This window comes from Danio rerio, chromosome 5 (genome assembly GCF_052040795.2).
Source record: "Danio rerio strain M-AB ecotype USA chromosome 5, GRCz13ab, whole genome shotgun sequence".
Taxonomy (NCBI): Eukaryota; Metazoa; Chordata; class Actinopteri; order Cypriniformes; family Danionidae; genus Danio; species Danio rerio.
In genome coordinates this window covers 36,261,582-36,281,220 of record NC_141025.1, presented here as the reverse complement: position 1 = coordinate 36,281,220, position 19,639 = coordinate 36,261,582, and the positions used below count along the sequence as shown (strand labels likewise).

At 35.5% G+C, this 19,639-nt stretch overlaps 1 protein-coding gene across 4 annotated transcripts in view; it reads left to right on the top strand.

Moving 5' to 3' along the window:
* tnpo1 (transportin 1) overlaps nt 1–19,639 on the top strand; it is a 50,256-nt gene that overhangs the window by 6,865 nt on the left and 23,752 nt on the right. For all 4 annotated transcript variants that reach the window (XR_015491409.1, XR_015491410.1, XM_087253702.1 and 1 more), the window contains exons 3-7: nt 207–356; nt 3,389–3,495; nt 15,082–15,215; nt 17,966–18,047; nt 18,276–18,398. Coding sequence is in view for 2 of the 4 variants with exons in the window: in XM_087253702.1 (XP_087109828.1) it covers nt 207–356; nt 3,389–3,495; nt 15,082–15,215; nt 17,966–18,047; nt 18,276–18,398 (596 nt within the window). In the remaining 2 variants the exon portion in view is untranslated. The remainder of the gene's footprint in view (nt 1–206; nt 357–3,388; nt 3,496–15,081; nt 15,216–17,965; nt 18,048–18,275; nt 18,399–19,639) is intronic.

The following is a 19,639-nucleotide window of genomic DNA, read 5'->3' as shown; positions in this document are numbered from 1 at the left end:
GCGGACAATGTTTAGTATAAATGTGAAGTAATATCTGCTTGCATAAAGTCGTACTGTTTATCCCTACAGTCGTTTGTTTCTTTCAGTCCTATAATGCTGATTTTGGTCTGTGCTGAGAGCTGTATTTTCCACCCTATTTCTTTTTTTTTTATTCCCACCATGTTTCTAAAAGTAATGCTTTCAGTAATGCCCTTTCTGTCTCCTAGATGAACCCACTCGTTCTCTCAGCGGTCTCATTTTGAAGAACAACGTTAAGGCCCATTACCAGAACTTCCCAAACGGTGTGTCCGACTTCATCAAAAACGAGTGTCTGCAGAGCATTGGAGACTCCTCGCCGCTCATTAGAGCCACAGTGGGTGAGTACAGACTTACAGACCATCACTGTGTGGCTCTGAGCCACAGCTTTTGCCATCATGCCATAAACAATATTATGCCTTGGGGCTCTGTGGATGGCTTTGTTTTGCTTTTGATGTAAGATCATTTATTGACTCTGTGACAGAATGAGTTTTTTGCTCTTAGAAAAAAAAGAGACAGGCAGTGGACTAGAAAAAATGCTCAGTTAGGAGATGTGAGCTTGCATGTTTTAATGTGTAAAGATATATAAACAGATAAATAGTGGAAAAGCAGCATAGTAAAATACAACTAAAGGCTGATTTAAACTTCTGCGTCAAGCTCACACGTAGGGTCTGGCGCAGCCTTTGCACGGTCACATGGCCCTTGCCGATGCTGACGCCCACCTCCTAAAAACTGTAACTACACATCGCAACGATGCGTAGCGCAAGCTCTGTGATTGGTCAGCTTGGTAGCTGTGACGAGTGTGGGCAGTGCTGTGCAAATGTATCTGTCTGCGGACTACAAGACGGGGGCGTAAAGCCTGGTTTATACTCAACGCATCCACTAGTTTGCTTGAATACGCGTAGCAAATGAGACGTCATCACGGTGTTTGCGGAGGTTCGCTTTGGGTGCGCGTGACATGATTTGGTGGACTGCACACTTTTTTTTAACCCAAGTGAACAGTTTACATGGCACTGCATTTCATTTGATTTGAATTATGAATCATTTTGAGGAGATATTATCTGAAACAGGCATGACTATACAGATCGGTATGGTCCATCCATGTGTGATCAAAGGGATAATCAAATAGATTTCTTGGCTAGAAATTGCAACAGCCCTGGGAAAGGGGGAAAGCTTTTGTAAAAGTTTGAAAAAGACTGAGGGATATGTTTGTTAAAGCCAAAACAGATTATTTAATTACAGAAATAGGTTTTTACACCATTTTAAAATAATTTAGTAGTTGCAGAACTATAATGAAGGAACAATTTATTTATTTGATAGCTGAAAAAAATATTTATTTGAACTTCTCGGTTTACAGCATACTGATGCCCTGTATTTTTATTGATGATAATTGTTAATTCTTTCTATAATTAAAAAAATATTTGTAGACCAACCCATTTTCTTTTGTGTTTAATATTTTAATAAACTTTAATTGGTAGAACTGTCTGTGATATGAACAATAGCAAGTGATGCATTAAAGTTATAAAAATCTTTATAATTATTAAAATAATTTATAAAAATAATACAAATAATTTAGTTAAAAAATCTTGAACGATATTAATGATATGATGTAGTTCCGGCACTTCCTACTTCTATGGTTATTTATCTGATTTTATGGTGGGTTTTTTTTTTGACCGCCCCCTGTCATTTTAAAGAATATCACAACGGTCGATTACTTGAGCTGCATGCCCAGTCAGCTGAGGTGTGCTATGCGGCGCCACGCAAAAGTATAAATCTGGCTTAAGACGAAGGGGCGTAACTTGTTGTAAGTAAAGCCTGTTTTATACTTCTGCATCGAGTGATCGGCGTAACCCACGGCGCATGCCTTGCTCGTTACCGTGCATTTATAATTCTGCGCGCTGTTTGTGTTCCTCTGCAATAACACTTTCGAAATGCTAGCTGGCAGTGAGGTGTTTATATTCCTCTGTGTCCAGTTTCTTCTCTGGTGTTTTGTTTTTTGGCTCAAACTCGCTTATTTTGAGGCAGGAAACGGCGGACGTGCAACAACTTTAACCATAAGGTAAACAAAAAACTAAACTTTTCATCTGGAGCGCCTTCACGGGATGACACTTGTGAACACTAGCTCCAACGGACTGGTGCAGCTCTCGGTCCCACCCACACTTATCAGCAATACCAAGCCGACCAATCGCAGAGCTTGCGCTACGCGTCTAAGCGACTGTGTAGTTACATTTTTGGAGAGGTGTGCATCAGCGACGCCGACGGCTCCAGCGAGGGCTATGCGTCCACTTAGTGACTTCTTCATCCATTTTGTCATGACAGTTAGCCTACTCGGGGTCACCCCCTGAGGTAATAGTAGTGTGCAAATAACAGTACAATGTCGAGCGTGTCAAGTATGAAAGCCTCCGCAACTCATGGCTGGACGTTAACTCTTGAAAATGAGCGAGTTTGAGCCACTTGTACATTAATACATTAAGCTAGCGTTTAGATAAAACAAAACACCAGCGAAGAAACTCGACACAGAGGAACATAAACACCTACTGCCAGCTAGTGCTTTGGAAGTGTTATTGCAGAGGAACAGAAACAGCGTGCAGAAGTATAAATGCTGTGTTTAAATTAGTGTTTATGCATGTATAGATGCGTGAGTGTGTGCACTGCAATAAGTTATATGTGCTATCTACTACAAATTGGTAACAATATTACATGCATTAATTTTATGTAGTTTAATTTCTGTTCATTTATTTGTTTTTTTAGCATACTACTTAAAGAAATCATGTAAACAAATTGCCTGACAGATGATGATTTTAATATTATTAGTGAAATGTCATTGTTGGGATGCACATGCAGGTGTCTCAATCAAGCCACATAATTAAACCAATTATCTTAAAATAAACATAAAGCCTTCTTTTCTTCATTTATCAGCTTAATTGATTCCTCAGATCAAGCCTAGTACTTGTTTTGTTTGTTTTATTTATTTTTTATTTGATTTTATTTACCAGCCTTAGTCAAAGAATGAGCTCTTTTTGATGATTTGGATTAGACTGTGATGAGATATGCAGTGCTGCTGTGTTTCTATGGTAACCCAGCATCTTGTGAAGCACTGCTTAAAAATCTATCATTGCTGCTGAGGTTTTTTTTATTTAGCTTTAGTTGTTTTTAACCTCTAAGGATGTGTTTCCCTGTACAATGGTGATTTATAATGATTTTATTTTATAGTGAAAATAATGTGAGTTCAAATATGTTATCAAATGTAATTTAAGAGCTTGATTTTTATTTATTTATTTATTTATCTTTCTGGTTGTTTGCAGTTGGTTATGTAAACTGCAGTGCAGGGTTGTAAATGGTGCATTATTGTGCATATCTTTGTGTTTCTCAGGTATACTCATCACAACTATAGCCTCTAAAGGGGAGTTACAGAATTGGCCGGAGCTTCTGCCTAAACTTTGTTTACTGCTGGACTCGGAGGACTATAACACTTGTGAAGTAAGATACACAGAAGTTTTTGTTTCCTCAAGCTGTCTGCAGTCCTTTCTCTCTTCTTTTCTCATCAATCTGGCATTATTAAGCATTTATCTCTCTCTTTATTCCTGTAAGATGATGGGTGTTGCTGACTTTGTCTAAAACTCTGGTGTAGCTCAAAGCTTCATCTCAGCATTATAATCAGGGTTCCTAAAGCACACACTGCAGAAAACCTCCATAGGGTGTTCATCAATCTTATATTTTTATATATATATATATATATATATATATATATAAGGGTGACACAGTGGCTCAGTGCTCAGCATTGTTGCCTCACAGCAAGAAGGTTGCTGGTTCGAGTTCCGGCTGGGTCAGTTGGCATTCCCGTTTTAGCGTGGGTTTCCTCCGGGTGCTCCGGTGTCCCCCACAGTCCAAAGAGATGCGGTACAGGTGAATGACTATAGTGTGATGTGTGTGAATCAGTGTGTGTGGATGTTTCTCTGTACTGGGTTGAAGTTGAAAGGGCATGTGCCGTGTAAAAAAAAACATGCTGGATAAGTTGGTGGCTCTATCTGTCTATCTGTCTGTCTGTCTGTCTGTCTGTCTGTCTGTCTGTCTGTCAAGTAATAGATATGTTGTTATTGAGTAGTGCGAAAACAATATTTCATGTGATGTAACTAGAGAAGTGCTGTTTTTATTTATAAATTTAATAAACAATACAAAATACAAATATGATATAATTACATCTAATTCAGTCTTAGTCTAAGAAAAGTTGAGTGCAAGCATTTAGACAACACAATAGCCAATAGCATCAATATTGACAGCACAATAGAGGCAGGTATAAATATAGTAAGACCCTATTTGGTCAAATTTGGATAAACACTATGTATGTAACACAAACGGTTGTTCCATAATTATTATTTTTTTGTGTGTTATTGACAAAAGGTACAGTACATTAAAGGTATTCAATGACAAAGGTATTTTTTTAACCATACATTAATTTGAAACAGAGACAAATTAACATAATAAAATTTTTTATGAAAAGGAAATGCATTAAATAAAAAAATATATTAATAATAATAATAAAAATGAAAATAAAATAAAAATTAATTTACACAAAAAACAAACAAACAAGGAAATTAAAAAAAGAGGGTGGGTGGGGGGTGGGGTTGGGAATTTATGGTTGGAGGAGTACATTAGTCTCAATATGAATTATTAGAGGGTCCCATGTTTTGAAAAATTTTTCTGTTATCAAAAATAGCATTACATCACTAAGCCAAAGTGACAGTTTAGGTGGCATTGGTGATTTCCACTCCATAAGAATTCTTCTTCTAGCTATTAATGTTACAAAGGCAAAGGCGTTTTCTATTTCTTTGGCTACATGGATGTCCTCATTTGCTACTCCAAAAATAGCCATTTCCGGATTTGGTTGAATTCTTAAATTGAAGGCCGAGTTTAAAAATTCAAATATTGAAGACCAAAATCGTCTCAGTTTGTCACATGACCAGAACCTATGGGATAGGTCTGCCTTGCATGAGTTGCAACGATCGCATATTTCATCTATATTGGGGTAGATTTTAGCCAGTTTGGTTTTGTTGTAGGGAATACGATAAAGAATATTCATCTGAATCAGATTAAGACACGCACATGATGAAGTCTTATTTATAATTTTAACTGCTTTATTCCAAGTTTCTTCAGAAATTTTAATTCCTAGTTCTTCTATCCATTCCATTTTAATCTTCTCTAGTGTTGTGTTACGGAATGTCATAATAAGGTTATACATTTTAGAAATGAGACCTTTGGGTTGTACAGGGGTCTTTAAAATTAAGTCCAGATTCAGCAGGCGTTTGAGGGAATACAGAGCACTGGGTCTGAACAAAGTGGCGAACCTGGAGGTATCGAAAAAAAGTCTGATTTTTGAAGATTAAATTTTTTACTCATGTCATTGAAACTGGCAAAAATATTATCAATGAAAAAATCTCTACATGTAAGTATGCTCAGGTCCTGCCATTTCTTAAAAGTAGCATCTAGCTTGGCTGCTGGAAAAAGATGATTATTACATATGGGGGTTTCTAAAGAAAAGTCTGTGTTGGTCCATAAATTAATTTAATGTATTGCACCTCTTTGTGATATAGATATTGCATATATTATTATTGCAGTAACTACAGTTAAAGTCATAATTATTAGCCCCCTGAATTATTAGCCACATGTTTATTCATTCATACATTCGGCTTAGTCCCTATATTAATCTGGGGTCGCCACAGCAGAATGAACTGCCAACTTATTCAGCATATGTTTTACGCAGCAGATACCCTTCCAGCTGCAACCCAACTATAGGAAATCCCCTGTTTTTTCCCCCCCATTTTCTGAATAACACATGTCTAAACTTATCAGCTTTATTAACTCATTTCTAGTAACTGAATTATTTAATCTTTCCCATGATGACAGTAAATAATATTTGACTATATATTTTTCAAGACACTTCTATATAGATTCAAGTGACATTTAAAGGCTTAACTAGGTTAGTTAGGTTAACTAGACAGGTTAGGGTAATTAGGTAAGTTATTGTATAACAATGGTTTGTTCTGTAGATATATAGCTTAAAGGGGCTATTAATTTTGACCTTAAAATGTTTATTAAAAAATAAAAAAACTGCTTTTATTCAAGTCTAAATAAGACAAATAAGACTTTCTCCAGAATAAAAAATATTATCAGACATACTAATGCTAATAATTCTGACAACTGTATATATTATTGGCTTCACCTTATTCACCTTCTTTGCCTCTATATATATTAAAAAAATTATGCATCATAGTATTATTAATTACTCCACCAGTCCTCAAAAAATGATCAAGTAAGCAGACAACAATAAAAAAGCATTACTTTAAGCAATTTAGAAATGTGTTATTATTATTTTCTTGTGCATAAATGATGTCTAGTTTCAGACCCCGCTATGATTATTTATGCAGTAACATTAGCATCAGTTTGAATGACTTTGTTTTGCTGACGCATGCTAGTGAAACCTGAGTGTCTGGACTTAAGGCTAAGAAGGTGAAGTCTTTGTCATTGGGTCAGTATTGTATGTGTTTGTATATATACACACCCATGCAGACACAATCCTGTCTCTACTTTAACGTAGCATAAATTAAGTTGGCACACTGGAGCCTTGACTCGGACATTGTAAACTTTGCATGATCAAGTTGTGTGTTGTGTGACTTCCCTGGCAGTGTTTTTGTTTATGTTGTAGAGCAGACATGCTGGGCTGTGACCACTAGTAAACACGCACTCGCTCGTCATCCTGAGATGCTACTTTTATGTACCTACGTGCAGTAATTGAGTAAATTCTGTTTCACACTCCCACACACAAACAAAGAAACTGAGCTGGCAGCACAATGCTCTGCCCTGTGTGATTGCGAGACTCTCACTGAGCAGGCTTGTCAGCACAGATTGAGGTCAGTTATTTTCTACTGTGGAGATCAGATGTGATCACAACTGATCATAGACATGCTGGAGAGTGGAGACTCTGCAAACTTTAAGACTGTCCACACTTTCAGAGCCTCCCGTCTTTCTCTGTACCTAAATAAATGACATTTAATGGAAACAACAGAGGGGGTTGCACCACATACTAAGATATTAAAGGGATAATTCACTCATAAATGAAAACTGTCCTAATTTACTCATCTTGTTCTTAAATTGTTTGGGTTTCTTTTTCTCTTTTGCATGCAAGAAGAGAATGTTGGGATAAAAAGCAGTCATTTACTTCCATGGTATTTTTGTTCCTAGTATAAATGTCAGTGGCTGCTTTTCACCTCAGTGTTTTTTAGAATATCTTGTTTTGTGTTCAACAGAGGAAAGAAATGTATAAAAGTTTAGAACCACCTGAGTGTGAGTAAATAACTTTTGTTTTGTGAAATGTCCCTTTAATGTACACTTTTTTTTTTTTCAAAATTTATTTAGAAATGTATTCCAAATTAGAAAAATACCCAACAGACGCTACAGTATATAATAACAACAACATCAACAGCAGCAACACAAACAACAATTATAATAATTATATATTTTTACTTTCTACTATGCAACTATTTAAAAGTTTTGCGGATTTGTTTCCTTTTAAGAAATTAATACTTTTAGCAAGTGATCTACAGTATACAGTAGTCGACATTCAAAGTGAATCAAAAATGTAACTGAAAATTGTCCTAGGCAAGAATGGGTGCTGTTCAATACTTTTTGGGCATCTTTAATGAAAGGTGATAATCTACTTTAAATGTTGACTACTGTATATTATATGTGTATATACAGTGCTCAGTATAAATAAGTACACCCCCAGAAATCTCCCATTTAAATGAAGAATGGATTTCTAGAATGCTTTTACTATATTATATTTGTGCATATACATTAGATTAGTCAGTGCTGAAGCCAAATCTGGAGCTTATCTAACAAAATAACTTGAAATAACGGTTCAAAAATCAGCAGCTCAAATTTATGTTATTGAAAAATATTAAATAAATGTCAAAAGTATCAAGAGAAACAAAAAAATATATACAGTTTTGTTGAAATGTTGTAGTTTGTCATAGTTTTTGCTAAATTTTGCATGAATTAAATGTATTATCTTTTAATTTCTAAAGATGCTCTGTGACAAAAATATAATTTTAATAAATATATCTGTTTAATAAGTCTGTTTTGTTTAAATGCACCAATATGTTACCATATTCATTAAGAAATGGATAAAAGTATGCATTTTCAAAATGAGGTGTTCTCAATTATGCTGAGCACTGTATAACAACACAATATACAGTAGATAGACACTCTGTACCAATACCAAAGTTTTTTGTACTTTTTTTTTTTTGTGCACAATATTTTCTCCCATTTTTTTTCCATTTGACTTTTTTTCTGTTCCCTTAACATCGATTTGTTACATTTAATACAAGTGCATTTTCTTCTTATTTTTGCTATTTATTACGTTTTTAGGTTTCAGATTACACTCATATTGTACGAGCTTGGGGGGTGTGTGTGGAATGTCTCACTCTCTGGCAGTAATGATTGGCAAATGATCACACAACATGTGGTCTGACTATGTTGAATATGCATCTATACTTAGTGTGCATGTGCCTGAAAACAGTTACATCAAAGTTGCCTCTGAAGAAACGCTGACACACCCACTCTTTCTTCAAATGCTATGCTGACTAAGAGAACCATAAACCAGTCCTCTGCAGACATGAATGTGATCCTCTGGTTCAGCCGGTTGAAGCATGCTGAATGAAGGACATTAGAGGAGAGATGAAACACTCATATATAAACAAATGGGAGAAATATTAAGGCTCAGTATTGTGTTCATTGGAGCGACATTTTTGATATATACATTAACAGTATATTCGATATAGTATGGGTGATATTGCAAAAAAAAAAAGTATCACAACATCTTGTTTCATATCATTCGATATCAATTACTGAATATTTTTAACAATGCATTTAGGAATATTAGGATTTTATTTAACCACTTTAATTTGCCAACATTACTAAGGCAAAGAGTTTTAATATTCAAAAACAAACCTTTAAATAAAATATCAGATCTCTTTATTATAAAATAAACAGAAGTGTTAAAGAGACTCTTAAGGTGTGAATAATAATGATACAGTAAACCTCAAACTCTGTCAACAACACAAATTATGAGAATCAAATCTGAGCTTTTAAGTAAAGAACCAGCTATCATTCTTTAAATACATACTGTATAGTCTTTCAACTTCATAATTGGTAATGTTGCAATATTACCACCATACTACAAATCTTTCAGACACAGCCAAAGCTTTGCAAAATCCATTGGACAACATGTCAACACCATACCTCTGTGGTACAGAACTGAACAAGACGGTTGATCCTACTTCTACAAAGAGACTTGGCATCATTTCCTATCTAGCAAAAGTTGCATTTTGCTTAACTGGAACCAACAAACGCCTCCAACTTTTGAACTGTTCATACAGCTCCTGAGTGAAACAAAGCTCTTGGAACAATATACATACTACTTAAGAAACAAAGAGAATGTCTTTCGAAAAAAATATGGATGCCTCTAATGACTGACTACCTTAGATGTATTCATATTAAGTGTGACTTTACTCAATCACAGCAGAACCTTATTTGTTTATAATGATTTTCGTATTCTGTTTTTATATATATTTTTTTATTTATTTATTTATTCAATCATTTATTTATTTATTTATTTATTTATTTATTTATTTTTATGACTTTTGCTGCTATTCTTGTGTCTACTGATATCCTTGTCTTTGTCCTTTTTTGATTTTGTTGTGTATTCATTAAAACCAATAAACAAAGAATTAAAAAAAATCTTTCAGAGAGGGGGTGCCAGTGGCTGGGATACACAAGAAAAGAAGCCACTCTGTCACTCTGTGACATCCTTAAATCCTTTTTTTTTTTACAATCAATTTTATTCAAAATTTTATTTTCTTACTGTTGCTTTAAGGCACTCATTTTCACATGTGTTGTTATTCTGACCTGAAGTGGGTGCGCATAGATTCCTTGATCACTTACAATGGACTTTGTTTGTGCTCCTCTGGCATCTCTCATGACTAGGCAACTATCAAGTGTTTTCTCAGAGGATGACAAATGGACAAATCATTGCTGCAGCTCTGATACAAGTTTATAAGAGAAAAGTAAAAAGCACTGCAGTGTTTGGGTGCGCTGTGTTTGTCTGAGGTACAATATGTGTTGTCGCTCCCATATGTGTATCTTGTAAATCGCGCGCCTCCATTGGAAATGACAAACTGACACCCTAAGCTTATTGGGACTACTTCCAAGGCATGCGCTCAGAAGCCACATTTTAATAAAACTATAGCCTTCATACCAAAACTTCATACTAAATCTTTTTTTTATCGATATTGACAGTGGTGTTCGGTCAATAAGTGTTGATACTGATTTTTATCACCCAGCCCTAGACGTTACTGTACATTATTTTAGTGATTTTAAGTTAAAGAAGAAAGAAAATAAGTTCTATTATGACATGTTTTTGAACTAGTTGTACTACATTAAGGTGGTTTACATCGACAAAGTTGTGTCCCTGTAATTCTTTTTGTCTTTTTGAAATTCTAAATTTGCCAGAGGATTTCTGTGAGGACTGGATTTAGGGGTAGGGGTGGGGTAGGGCCCTATAATAATAAACAATTTGTATTTTATAAAGTACATTAAGCCTATGGAGTGTCCCTGTATTAACAGTGCATGTGTAAAAAGAAGAATCCATCGCTGTGATCTTCAGGTTTGGCAATTGGAGCCTCATGTTGCTACACGAAGTCTGAAGCATTCAAAAGACATTTCCAGAATGTCAGGGATGACTTTATTTAGCTTGGCCATAGAGTGGTTTTGCTCTCAGTAATGGGTTTAACGCAAGGATGTCATATGTCTTCTAGTTGGCATGGTTAAGATGTTCCTGACCTTTGAATTATAGATTATTGGCAGAAAGAGGCTACAGCCTACATTGACCATTAGATGAGCACACTGGTACAAAAATGCACGTAATGATGATAATTACTAATGTGTTCATTGTACAGCAAATGCCTTTATTTGGTGTATAGGTTAATTTTTGATAGTTTCTCTTAATTTCACGTCTAATTTTAAAATAAAAGTGCCTCTTTTATGCTGTTTTTAAGCTTTTAGGTGTCCTGCAAGAGGTTTACATTTATAAAACATATAAAAATAAAACATTTTAATATTGTCATTAAAACATTTCAGAATCATTTCTTCTTGCAGTGTCTGAAATGGATCATACCAGGGGCGTTGCTAGACATAATAGTGTTTATTTGACTGTGTGTGTGCGTGCGTGCGTGCGTGCGCGCGTGTGTGTGTGTGTAAAAAAAAACTAAAAAGTATAATTGCAGACAATAATAGAAAATAAATAAATAAATAAATAAATATATATTTTTTTCTTTTTTAAATATTTCCCAAATTATGTCAAAAAACAAAAAAAATGTTCACAGTATGTCTGATAATATTTTTCTTGTGGAGAAAGTCTTGTGGAGAAATTTGTGTTATTTCGGCTAGACTAAAAGCAACTTTACGTTTTTAAACACAATTTTAATGTCAAAATTATTAGCCCCTTTAAGCAATTTTTTTGATAGTCTACAGAACAAACCAGCATTATACAATAACTTGCCTAATTACCCTAACCTGCCCAGTTAACCTAATTAACCTAGTTAAGCCTTTAAATGTCACTTTAAGCTGTATAAAAGTGTCTTAAAAATATCTAGTCAAATATTATTTTCTTGTCATCATTACAAAGAAAAAATAAATCAGTTTTTAGAAATACATTATTAAAAGTTTTATGTCTATAAATGTGTTGAAAAAAAATCTTCTCTCTGTTAAATAGAAATTGGGGGGAGGGGGGGGGGAAATGGAAACGGGGGTGAATAATTCAGGGGGGGCTAATAATTCTGACTTCAACTGTAACTGGAAAACGATCTAAAACTGGAGTGATGCTTAAATAATTAAAGAAATCTTTTGCATGAATAATATTAATATCATTAAAATGAAATTCTCTAGACAATTCGATAGAATACAAAAAAAGATGTTTATCTGTTGTGTGTGGTCTTACCCGACTTATGGCCGAGAATTAGGTTTATTAAGTCATACCTCCCTGACTCATTATCCCTCCTTTTTGCTTTATACAAAAAATCTATCAGGAGCCATGCTTAGTAGATATAAGATCACCAACTTTGTTTTGTCGACTTGCAACACTCAATGCGTGCCGACACCTTTGCATAAAAGACTGTATCGCTGGTTTCACAACGCATGACCAGAGCGGCTATTTTCATGTTTACAACCGGGACTTTCACCGGGTGCAGAGCAGTGCGTCAGCATCAAGCAGGAGCGCTGCGTGAGGCGCGTTGGTATGTTTTTTTTTTTTTTTTTGCGCACATGCTTAGTTAGCTTTGTGATTTAACTACATTGCTTTCATCAGCGATGGTTCAGTTGCACAATTAGAATAACGTCTTTACTCTGGGATTACCACTCTTAATAAATACACTTGCATATAAAGTAAATTATATCTCAAAGTATTCACTGGGGGACTGACGGTTTTTACTGGGGCACGTGCCCCAGTAAATGGGGTCTAGCGACGCCCCTGTTTCATACACATTTTTGGTACGTTTTTACCTTTTTTCCGTAAGTAGTTCAGGATCAACTCTTTCTTTTTTGGAGGAGTCCATTCAGATTGCTTTTTGTTTATTATATTATATTCATTGTATTTGTAACAGCTATATTAATCATTAAACGTAAAATCTAAGAAAGCATAATGGGGCTTTTTTATTGTCAATATATGAAGATATCTAATGCAAATATAGAACCTACAAGTATGTGCTTTCACAGACTTATAAATAATCCAAATAGAAAATGGACTGCATTTATTCGCTGGGGGTAGTGTTTGGTGTTTTGACCTTGAGAGGCTGGAGGCTCTTTTTCTCTGAGCTCTCTCTTCAAAATGTGCCATCTCCAACCAAGTGCAAGCTGACAGTGGAGACAGTTGCCATGGCGACAGCCGAGCCAGACAGCTTGTTGGCACTGCGCCGCTTGTGCTCGTGACCTGATTAGATTTCTTACAGGTGGACTGTCTATGAGCTCAGGAGGAAGTTGATGTGTCGGGTGGGTCTCTCTGCTGCAGCGTCTGGCTTTGGCATTGTTCCCCAACAGTGTCTTTTCTGTGATGCTTTGTTTAGTTAAATAAGATGCTGATATAGTGTGTTAGACTTTCCATGAAATCAAAATCGACAGTTCTTTTTTTTTTTTTTTTTTTAATAATGCACTGTTTATTGACATGTGATGGTGTAATATTTTTATGGTACTGTTGTTGAATCTTTTATCAGGGTACACTGTATTATCACAGTAGTTTAATAAATTACTGAAAGAGGTTTAAAAGATGAACAAACTTTAGTGTTCTTCACATAATAAGAAGTTGAATGGCTTTCAAATAATAAAAACTCTTTCACATTACACGTTATTTATTGAAATGTCCTGCTTTTAATGTTTGGAGAACACTTTTTTTTTTCTGAAGTGAAGTCACTTTTTCAATTATTCATTGAAGTTTTGACAAAAGGTTTTCAAATTGTTATATATTAATGTTAAAAGTCAGATATTGTGTGTCTGAATGTCTTTGTTGTATTTCTTATTTTTAAAACAAAAAACAGGTACATATAAACCTATAAATTACTCGCATATACACCTATACTATTGGATGTTCAAAACAATTTATTTGAAACTCGCATAAATGCACAGTGTTTTGACTCATTTTCTTGTTTTGGGTTTGTTTTAGTTCTCCTTTATGAGTTTAAAGCAGGATAACATGAGCTTTTGTTTTTTTGTGCCTACAGAATAAACACTAAAACAAAATGTCGACTGTTTTTCTGGTGTTTCGTTTTTCAGAATAAATGGAATAATTGAATGAACGGATGATACACAGACCTACACAGACCAATTAAACTGTGTCTTACATTTTCGTAAGCTAAAATGTGCTTTGAAATAAAATACATTTGAAAAATTAGAGACGAATAATTCATAGTTTTGAAATGTCCACAATAACAATATTGTTCAAAATGTATTACCACAAATTGTTTTATTGAAAACTGGTACATATCTTTTAATCTTCTCTAATAACATGTTTGCAACTTGTAAACAGCAATTTATTAGCATTTCTTTGATACTTTTTCTTTTTGTTTTGACTGAGGAGGTCAATGATAGTAGTTATTATGGTAATGGATGTGATTGTCTATGTTATGTTTCATTTCTCAGTTGTGTACATACACATACAGGGATAAATGTTTGTTTGTTATACATAGTGGCCCTGATAATTCATGCCAGATAAACCGATTACTTCTGCTATTGCTGTGGTTAAGAGTACGACATGTTTTGGTTCCAATGAGGAAAATGGCTCAGAAGAATTTAGTAAATGTAAAGCTGCAAAACGTTTTCAGTGAGGATGGGGTTTAATGTAGGGTAAGTGCAAGTGTATAGAATATACAGTATGTCCATTGTAAATATAATCAAGAAAATCAATTGTGTGTGTGTGTGTGTTTTAATCGGTCTATTTTAAACAATGTTATGTTATCTCAGCCATACATTCCAGTACATTCTTTTCCCAGTTCTATACTATTAACCTGCAGGTGATTTTGGCTGTCTGCAGCATTGTAGGGCTGCACAATTTCTTTCTTTTAAACTTTAATAAACAATCTAATCCTGCGAAGTGACTTGAGGATAGACACATTGCCATATCAATGCTCAAACAATACATAGTTCAGCCCTACTGCATTGCGTAAAATCTACATGTCCCTTTCAGTGAATGCAGTCCATGAGCCAGCTGTGAACTTGTGGCAACAGTAAAAATATTGTGTTTTATTTCAGCAATGTTGGCTACACATCATGCTAAAAATAGCAGTGGAGTGTCTGTTAGCTGAAGGCCTCTGTGTCACTCTCTGACACTCATGGCTGGTTAGAGGACATTGTTTGATTGATTGATTGTGAGGGAAGTTTTCTAGATGAAAATTATGAAGATGTTCAGCTAAAAGGAGAAATGTGTATGATTTTGCCAGTTTCAGTCCTGCTGTGTTTGTCTTCCAGGGGGCTTTTGGTGCTCTGCAGAAGATCTGTGAGGACTCTGCCGAGATCCTAGACAGTGATATGCTGGAACGGCCACTCAACGTGATGATCCCTAAATTCCTGCAGTTCTTCAAGCACAGTAGCCCCAAGATCAGGTAAGAGAAGCCCGATACAGCATGGCTATTTGAAACCATGGGTGAATTTATTTAGTCTGGCGCTGTCATGTGCTTCCATTTTTACTACATAGATGCTGAGGCTGAATTAATTCACATTTGCTAGTATAATCATAGAACTGAAAAGATTTTTGTTTGCATTTCGAACATAAAACCAAGAGCTCCCTGACACCAAAAACAGCCTGAGACTTTTTTTAAGACATTATCAAAACATTCCATGTGTCTTCAGTGGTTGAACTTTAATCATACAAAAAGCTCAGAGAACACTTTTGACCACCACCACCAAAAAAGAAAAAAACAAACAAACAAAATGGCTTTGTTCATCTATATCTTCCACATCAGATCAGGGTGTGAGTGTTTACTACAGGCAATACGAAGCTTGCATGTTGCACTGCTGACTCTAATGGCAATAAATCACACTGCCTGTATTAAATGCGTACCCTGACCTGTAGAGAGAGAAGATGTAGGCTTTGTTTGATTACAATTGACCCGACTAAAGTCACTTGAGAAAATCTTTTTCTTTTCTTTTTTTTTTCTGTACTTTGAACGTCTGGGGATGGTTACTGACTATGGAGGATTAGTAAGGTCTGGAATTTCTTCTAAAATATCTTCATTTTAGTTTAAAGGCAAGGCAGGTCTCAGGGGACTGGATTGACGAAAAAAATGAATTTTTATTTTATGGTGAACCTTTAACCTGAATGTTTAATTGCACATCTTGTAATGCAATTCAAAAAACTCCTGCACTGTGTCTTTGTTTTGTGTGTTGTATTCCACAAGGTTTTGTGCAGTAGTAATAACTGTCCATTTGCTGTGTCCCAAACTGAAGGCCTCATACTTAAATATATTTTATATATCCCTTTTAAAAATATTTGAAAGGGATAAAGGTTGTAAGGCACCAAAAAACTGGAAAAAACAACTTGCACTCCTATCCATGAGAGTCAGAAATTAAACAAAAATTCAATGGAGTAGAAAGTATATACTTCTTAATCTTGTAATGAAGTGGTCGGTTTTGAGCACTTTGGTTTGGAACAACACTTCAATATGGCGACACATGACTGTTCACATTCTAGCAGTGTCCTTTGGGGGCGATTTTTATCCCTTGTTGTGGTAAGCAGCAAAATTTTTGATTTGTTTTATAACACATGCCAGACAAATTTGTGCAGCTACTGTATTGGAATGCCATTGTGGCGCCACCTTCTGTATTGGAGTGCCCCATGGATAATTTATAATGTTAATGTTTATTATCAACTTCATATTATCTTTTTTTTCATTAGATTTCATTATAGATCTCCACTATTGGTATATTCTGACATCCCTAATTTCGAGTAATATAGTTTCCCAAGTAGGCATGGGACAATAACCATTTTTAAGGCATACCGTGATTTAGAAAAGTCAAGGTTTTAAAACTGGCAACATTTTTACCAAAAATCCCGTTTTAAATTGTAAAGAAATCAGTGTTTTGGAAACTAATGAAGACAGCAGAATTAAGGATGTATTTGAATTATTTAGCCTGACATGTTTACTGCCCCAAAATATTTCAAATGTTTCTCAAAATAAAATATACTGTGTATATTTTTTGTTCAAAGGGGAAAAAAGCTGTTGTTTTTTACCCAGACATTTAAAGAGAATATATTTTAGAGCAGTATTCACAATACCATGAAACTGTGATAATTTTATCCAAAGTTATCATCCCGTCAGAATCTTATATAAGCCCAATTCTATTCCCAAGCAATTGACCTTTCACCAAAAGTAAATTGACAGGTGATCTGACCAGCCACATTGCCTACAAACCCCACAAATCTTGTCATCTCAATGACTGTTTGTAATCCAGTAAGCTCTAAAAATGTAAATTATCTTTGTTTGTCTTGGAAAATGCCTGTTTTTTTTTTTTAGACGGGTGATAATAATAATATTAACAATAATCCGTACATATATATAGCGCTTTTTCTAGACACTCAGAGCACTTTACACATTTTTTTGGGAGCGAATCTCCTCATCCACCACCAGTGTGCAGCATCCACCTGGATGACGTGACGGCAGCCATAATGTGCCAGACCGTACACCACAGACCAGCTGATCGGTTAAGAGGAGACAGTGTGATGAAGCCAATTTTGGTATAGGGAGGAGGCCATGATAGACAGAGGCCAGTGGGCATATTTGGTCAGGACGCCAGGATTAAACCACTACTTATTTTTGAAGGACATACTGGGATTTTTAACAAGTTAGAACCTCGAAAGACATCGGTCACTGAACAGAATAGAGTCCCTGTCACTATATTGGGACATTAGGACCCACACAGACCACAGGTTGGGCGCCACCTGCTGGTCTTACCAACACCACTTCCAGCAGCAACCCAGCTTTCCCATGTTGTCTCCCATCCAGGTACTGACCGGGCGCAGCCTTGCTTAGCTTCAGTGAGTGACCATATGAGAGTTGCAGAGAGCTAGCTGCCCGCTCTCTGATGCTGTCTCTTATCTCAGCTTTGCTCTTTATAATTGCCTAGCTTTACTTTCTCATACTGAGTATGTAATTCAAATGCATGTGGACATGTATTTGCTGACCATTCTGTTTGAAATCAACATACATATTTTCCAGACATTATTCATTATTTCAACAGAGAGTGCACAAGTTGACAACGGCACAGCGAGTGAATATAGCTTGACGGACATAAAAAGGGTCAGTTGTTCTGACTGCATACTGTGTGTGCGTTCTGTGTTTGTTGTCTGTTGTAGGTCTCATGCCATTGCCTGTGTGAACCAGTTCATCATCAGCAGAACGCAAGCCCTAATGCTGCATATAGACCCCTTCATTGAGGTACCACAACCAAAAACTGACAACCTTTAAACATGCTTTGCTTGCTTGATGTTAAGTGCATTGTATAAGCCACAAAAGAATATAAGTCACATTTCTGATAAAAACAGGACTTATATTCTGATAAAAATAAGATGCTCACAATATTCTCTGATGCTAGTTTTGTTTGAGGAAGTTGTGGAGTTCTAAAAGTAGAAAATGCATTTTTATGTGTTCATTTTTGTGCTACAGAACCTGTTTGCACTGGCGGGGGATGAGGAGCCAGAAGTGAGGAAGAATGTGTGCAGAGCTTTAGTCATGCTTTTGGAAGTGCGACTAGACCGTCTCCTTCCACATATGCACAACATCATTGAGGTGAGATCCCGCCTCCTGCAACCCTCATAAAAACCCTAATATAACTCTCTGACATGAACGCTGAAAGCGAGAACCTTGACCTCTGGAGGAGTGAAATACTGCTGTAGTTGATCATTTATAACAGTCATAAAAATTTTCTGGTAAATTTTGCCAACAAATCTCACAGGTAAAATAAATCAACAGTGGCCTCTTGTGGACTTTCTTCAACTATATTTTTGTGAACTAGTTTGGCAAAATGAAATTAGTGAGCCTTTTTTAGCCAACACTGTTAAATTCATCAAAGGTTGCAGCTGTTAAGCTTTTAACTATGTCAGAGATCTCATGTAACCCCTATTCACTGTAAAGTTGTAATTAATAAAAAAAAATGATTGAGTCTAAATGAATATATACAGAGATTCATCATCCATGTAATTCGAACAATCCTCAAATCAGTTCATGGTCATTGTTTTACATTCCAGATTAAAGATAAAAAGAGGCTGTGAGACGGAGATCTGCAGACTCTGTGGACATTTTAAAAAAGCAGCTGAAAACTCACTTGTTCAAACTTGCTTATGTCTAAGAAAATTTTTTTTGTATATTTGTGAGTGTGTTTTTTAGGTCTTCATTTTACAATTTGGTTGTAAATTTTATTTATTTACTTATTTAACCAGTAATGTCCCATTGAGATGTAATATCTCTTCTGCCTGGGAGTGTTGGTCAAGACAGGCAGCATTGGACAGAGATACAAAAAATACTTATCACAACACATACAGTGCATCCAGAAAGTATTCATAGCGCTTCACTTTTTCACTGCTTTTTCATTTTTTTATGTTACAGCATTATTCCAAAATGGGTTAAATTCATTTATTTACTCTTAATTCTGCACACAATACCTTGTAATGACAATGTGAAAAAATCTTTGTTTAAATTGTTGCAAATTTATTAAAAATAAAAAAACTGAAAAATCCCATGTACAATGTACATAGGTATTCAAAGCCTTTGCCGTGAAGCTTTAAATTGAGATCAAGAACATTCTATTTTCACTGATAATTCTTGAAATAATTCAGCAGCTTAATTGGAGTTTACCTGTAGTAAATTCAGTTGATTGGACATGATTTGAAATGGCATACACCTGTCTATATAAGGTCCCAGGGTTGACAGTGCATGTCAAAGCACAAACCAAGCATGAAGACAAAGGAATTGTCTGTAGACCTCTGAGACAGGATTGTCTTGAGGCACAAGGCTGGGGAAGGTTACAGAAA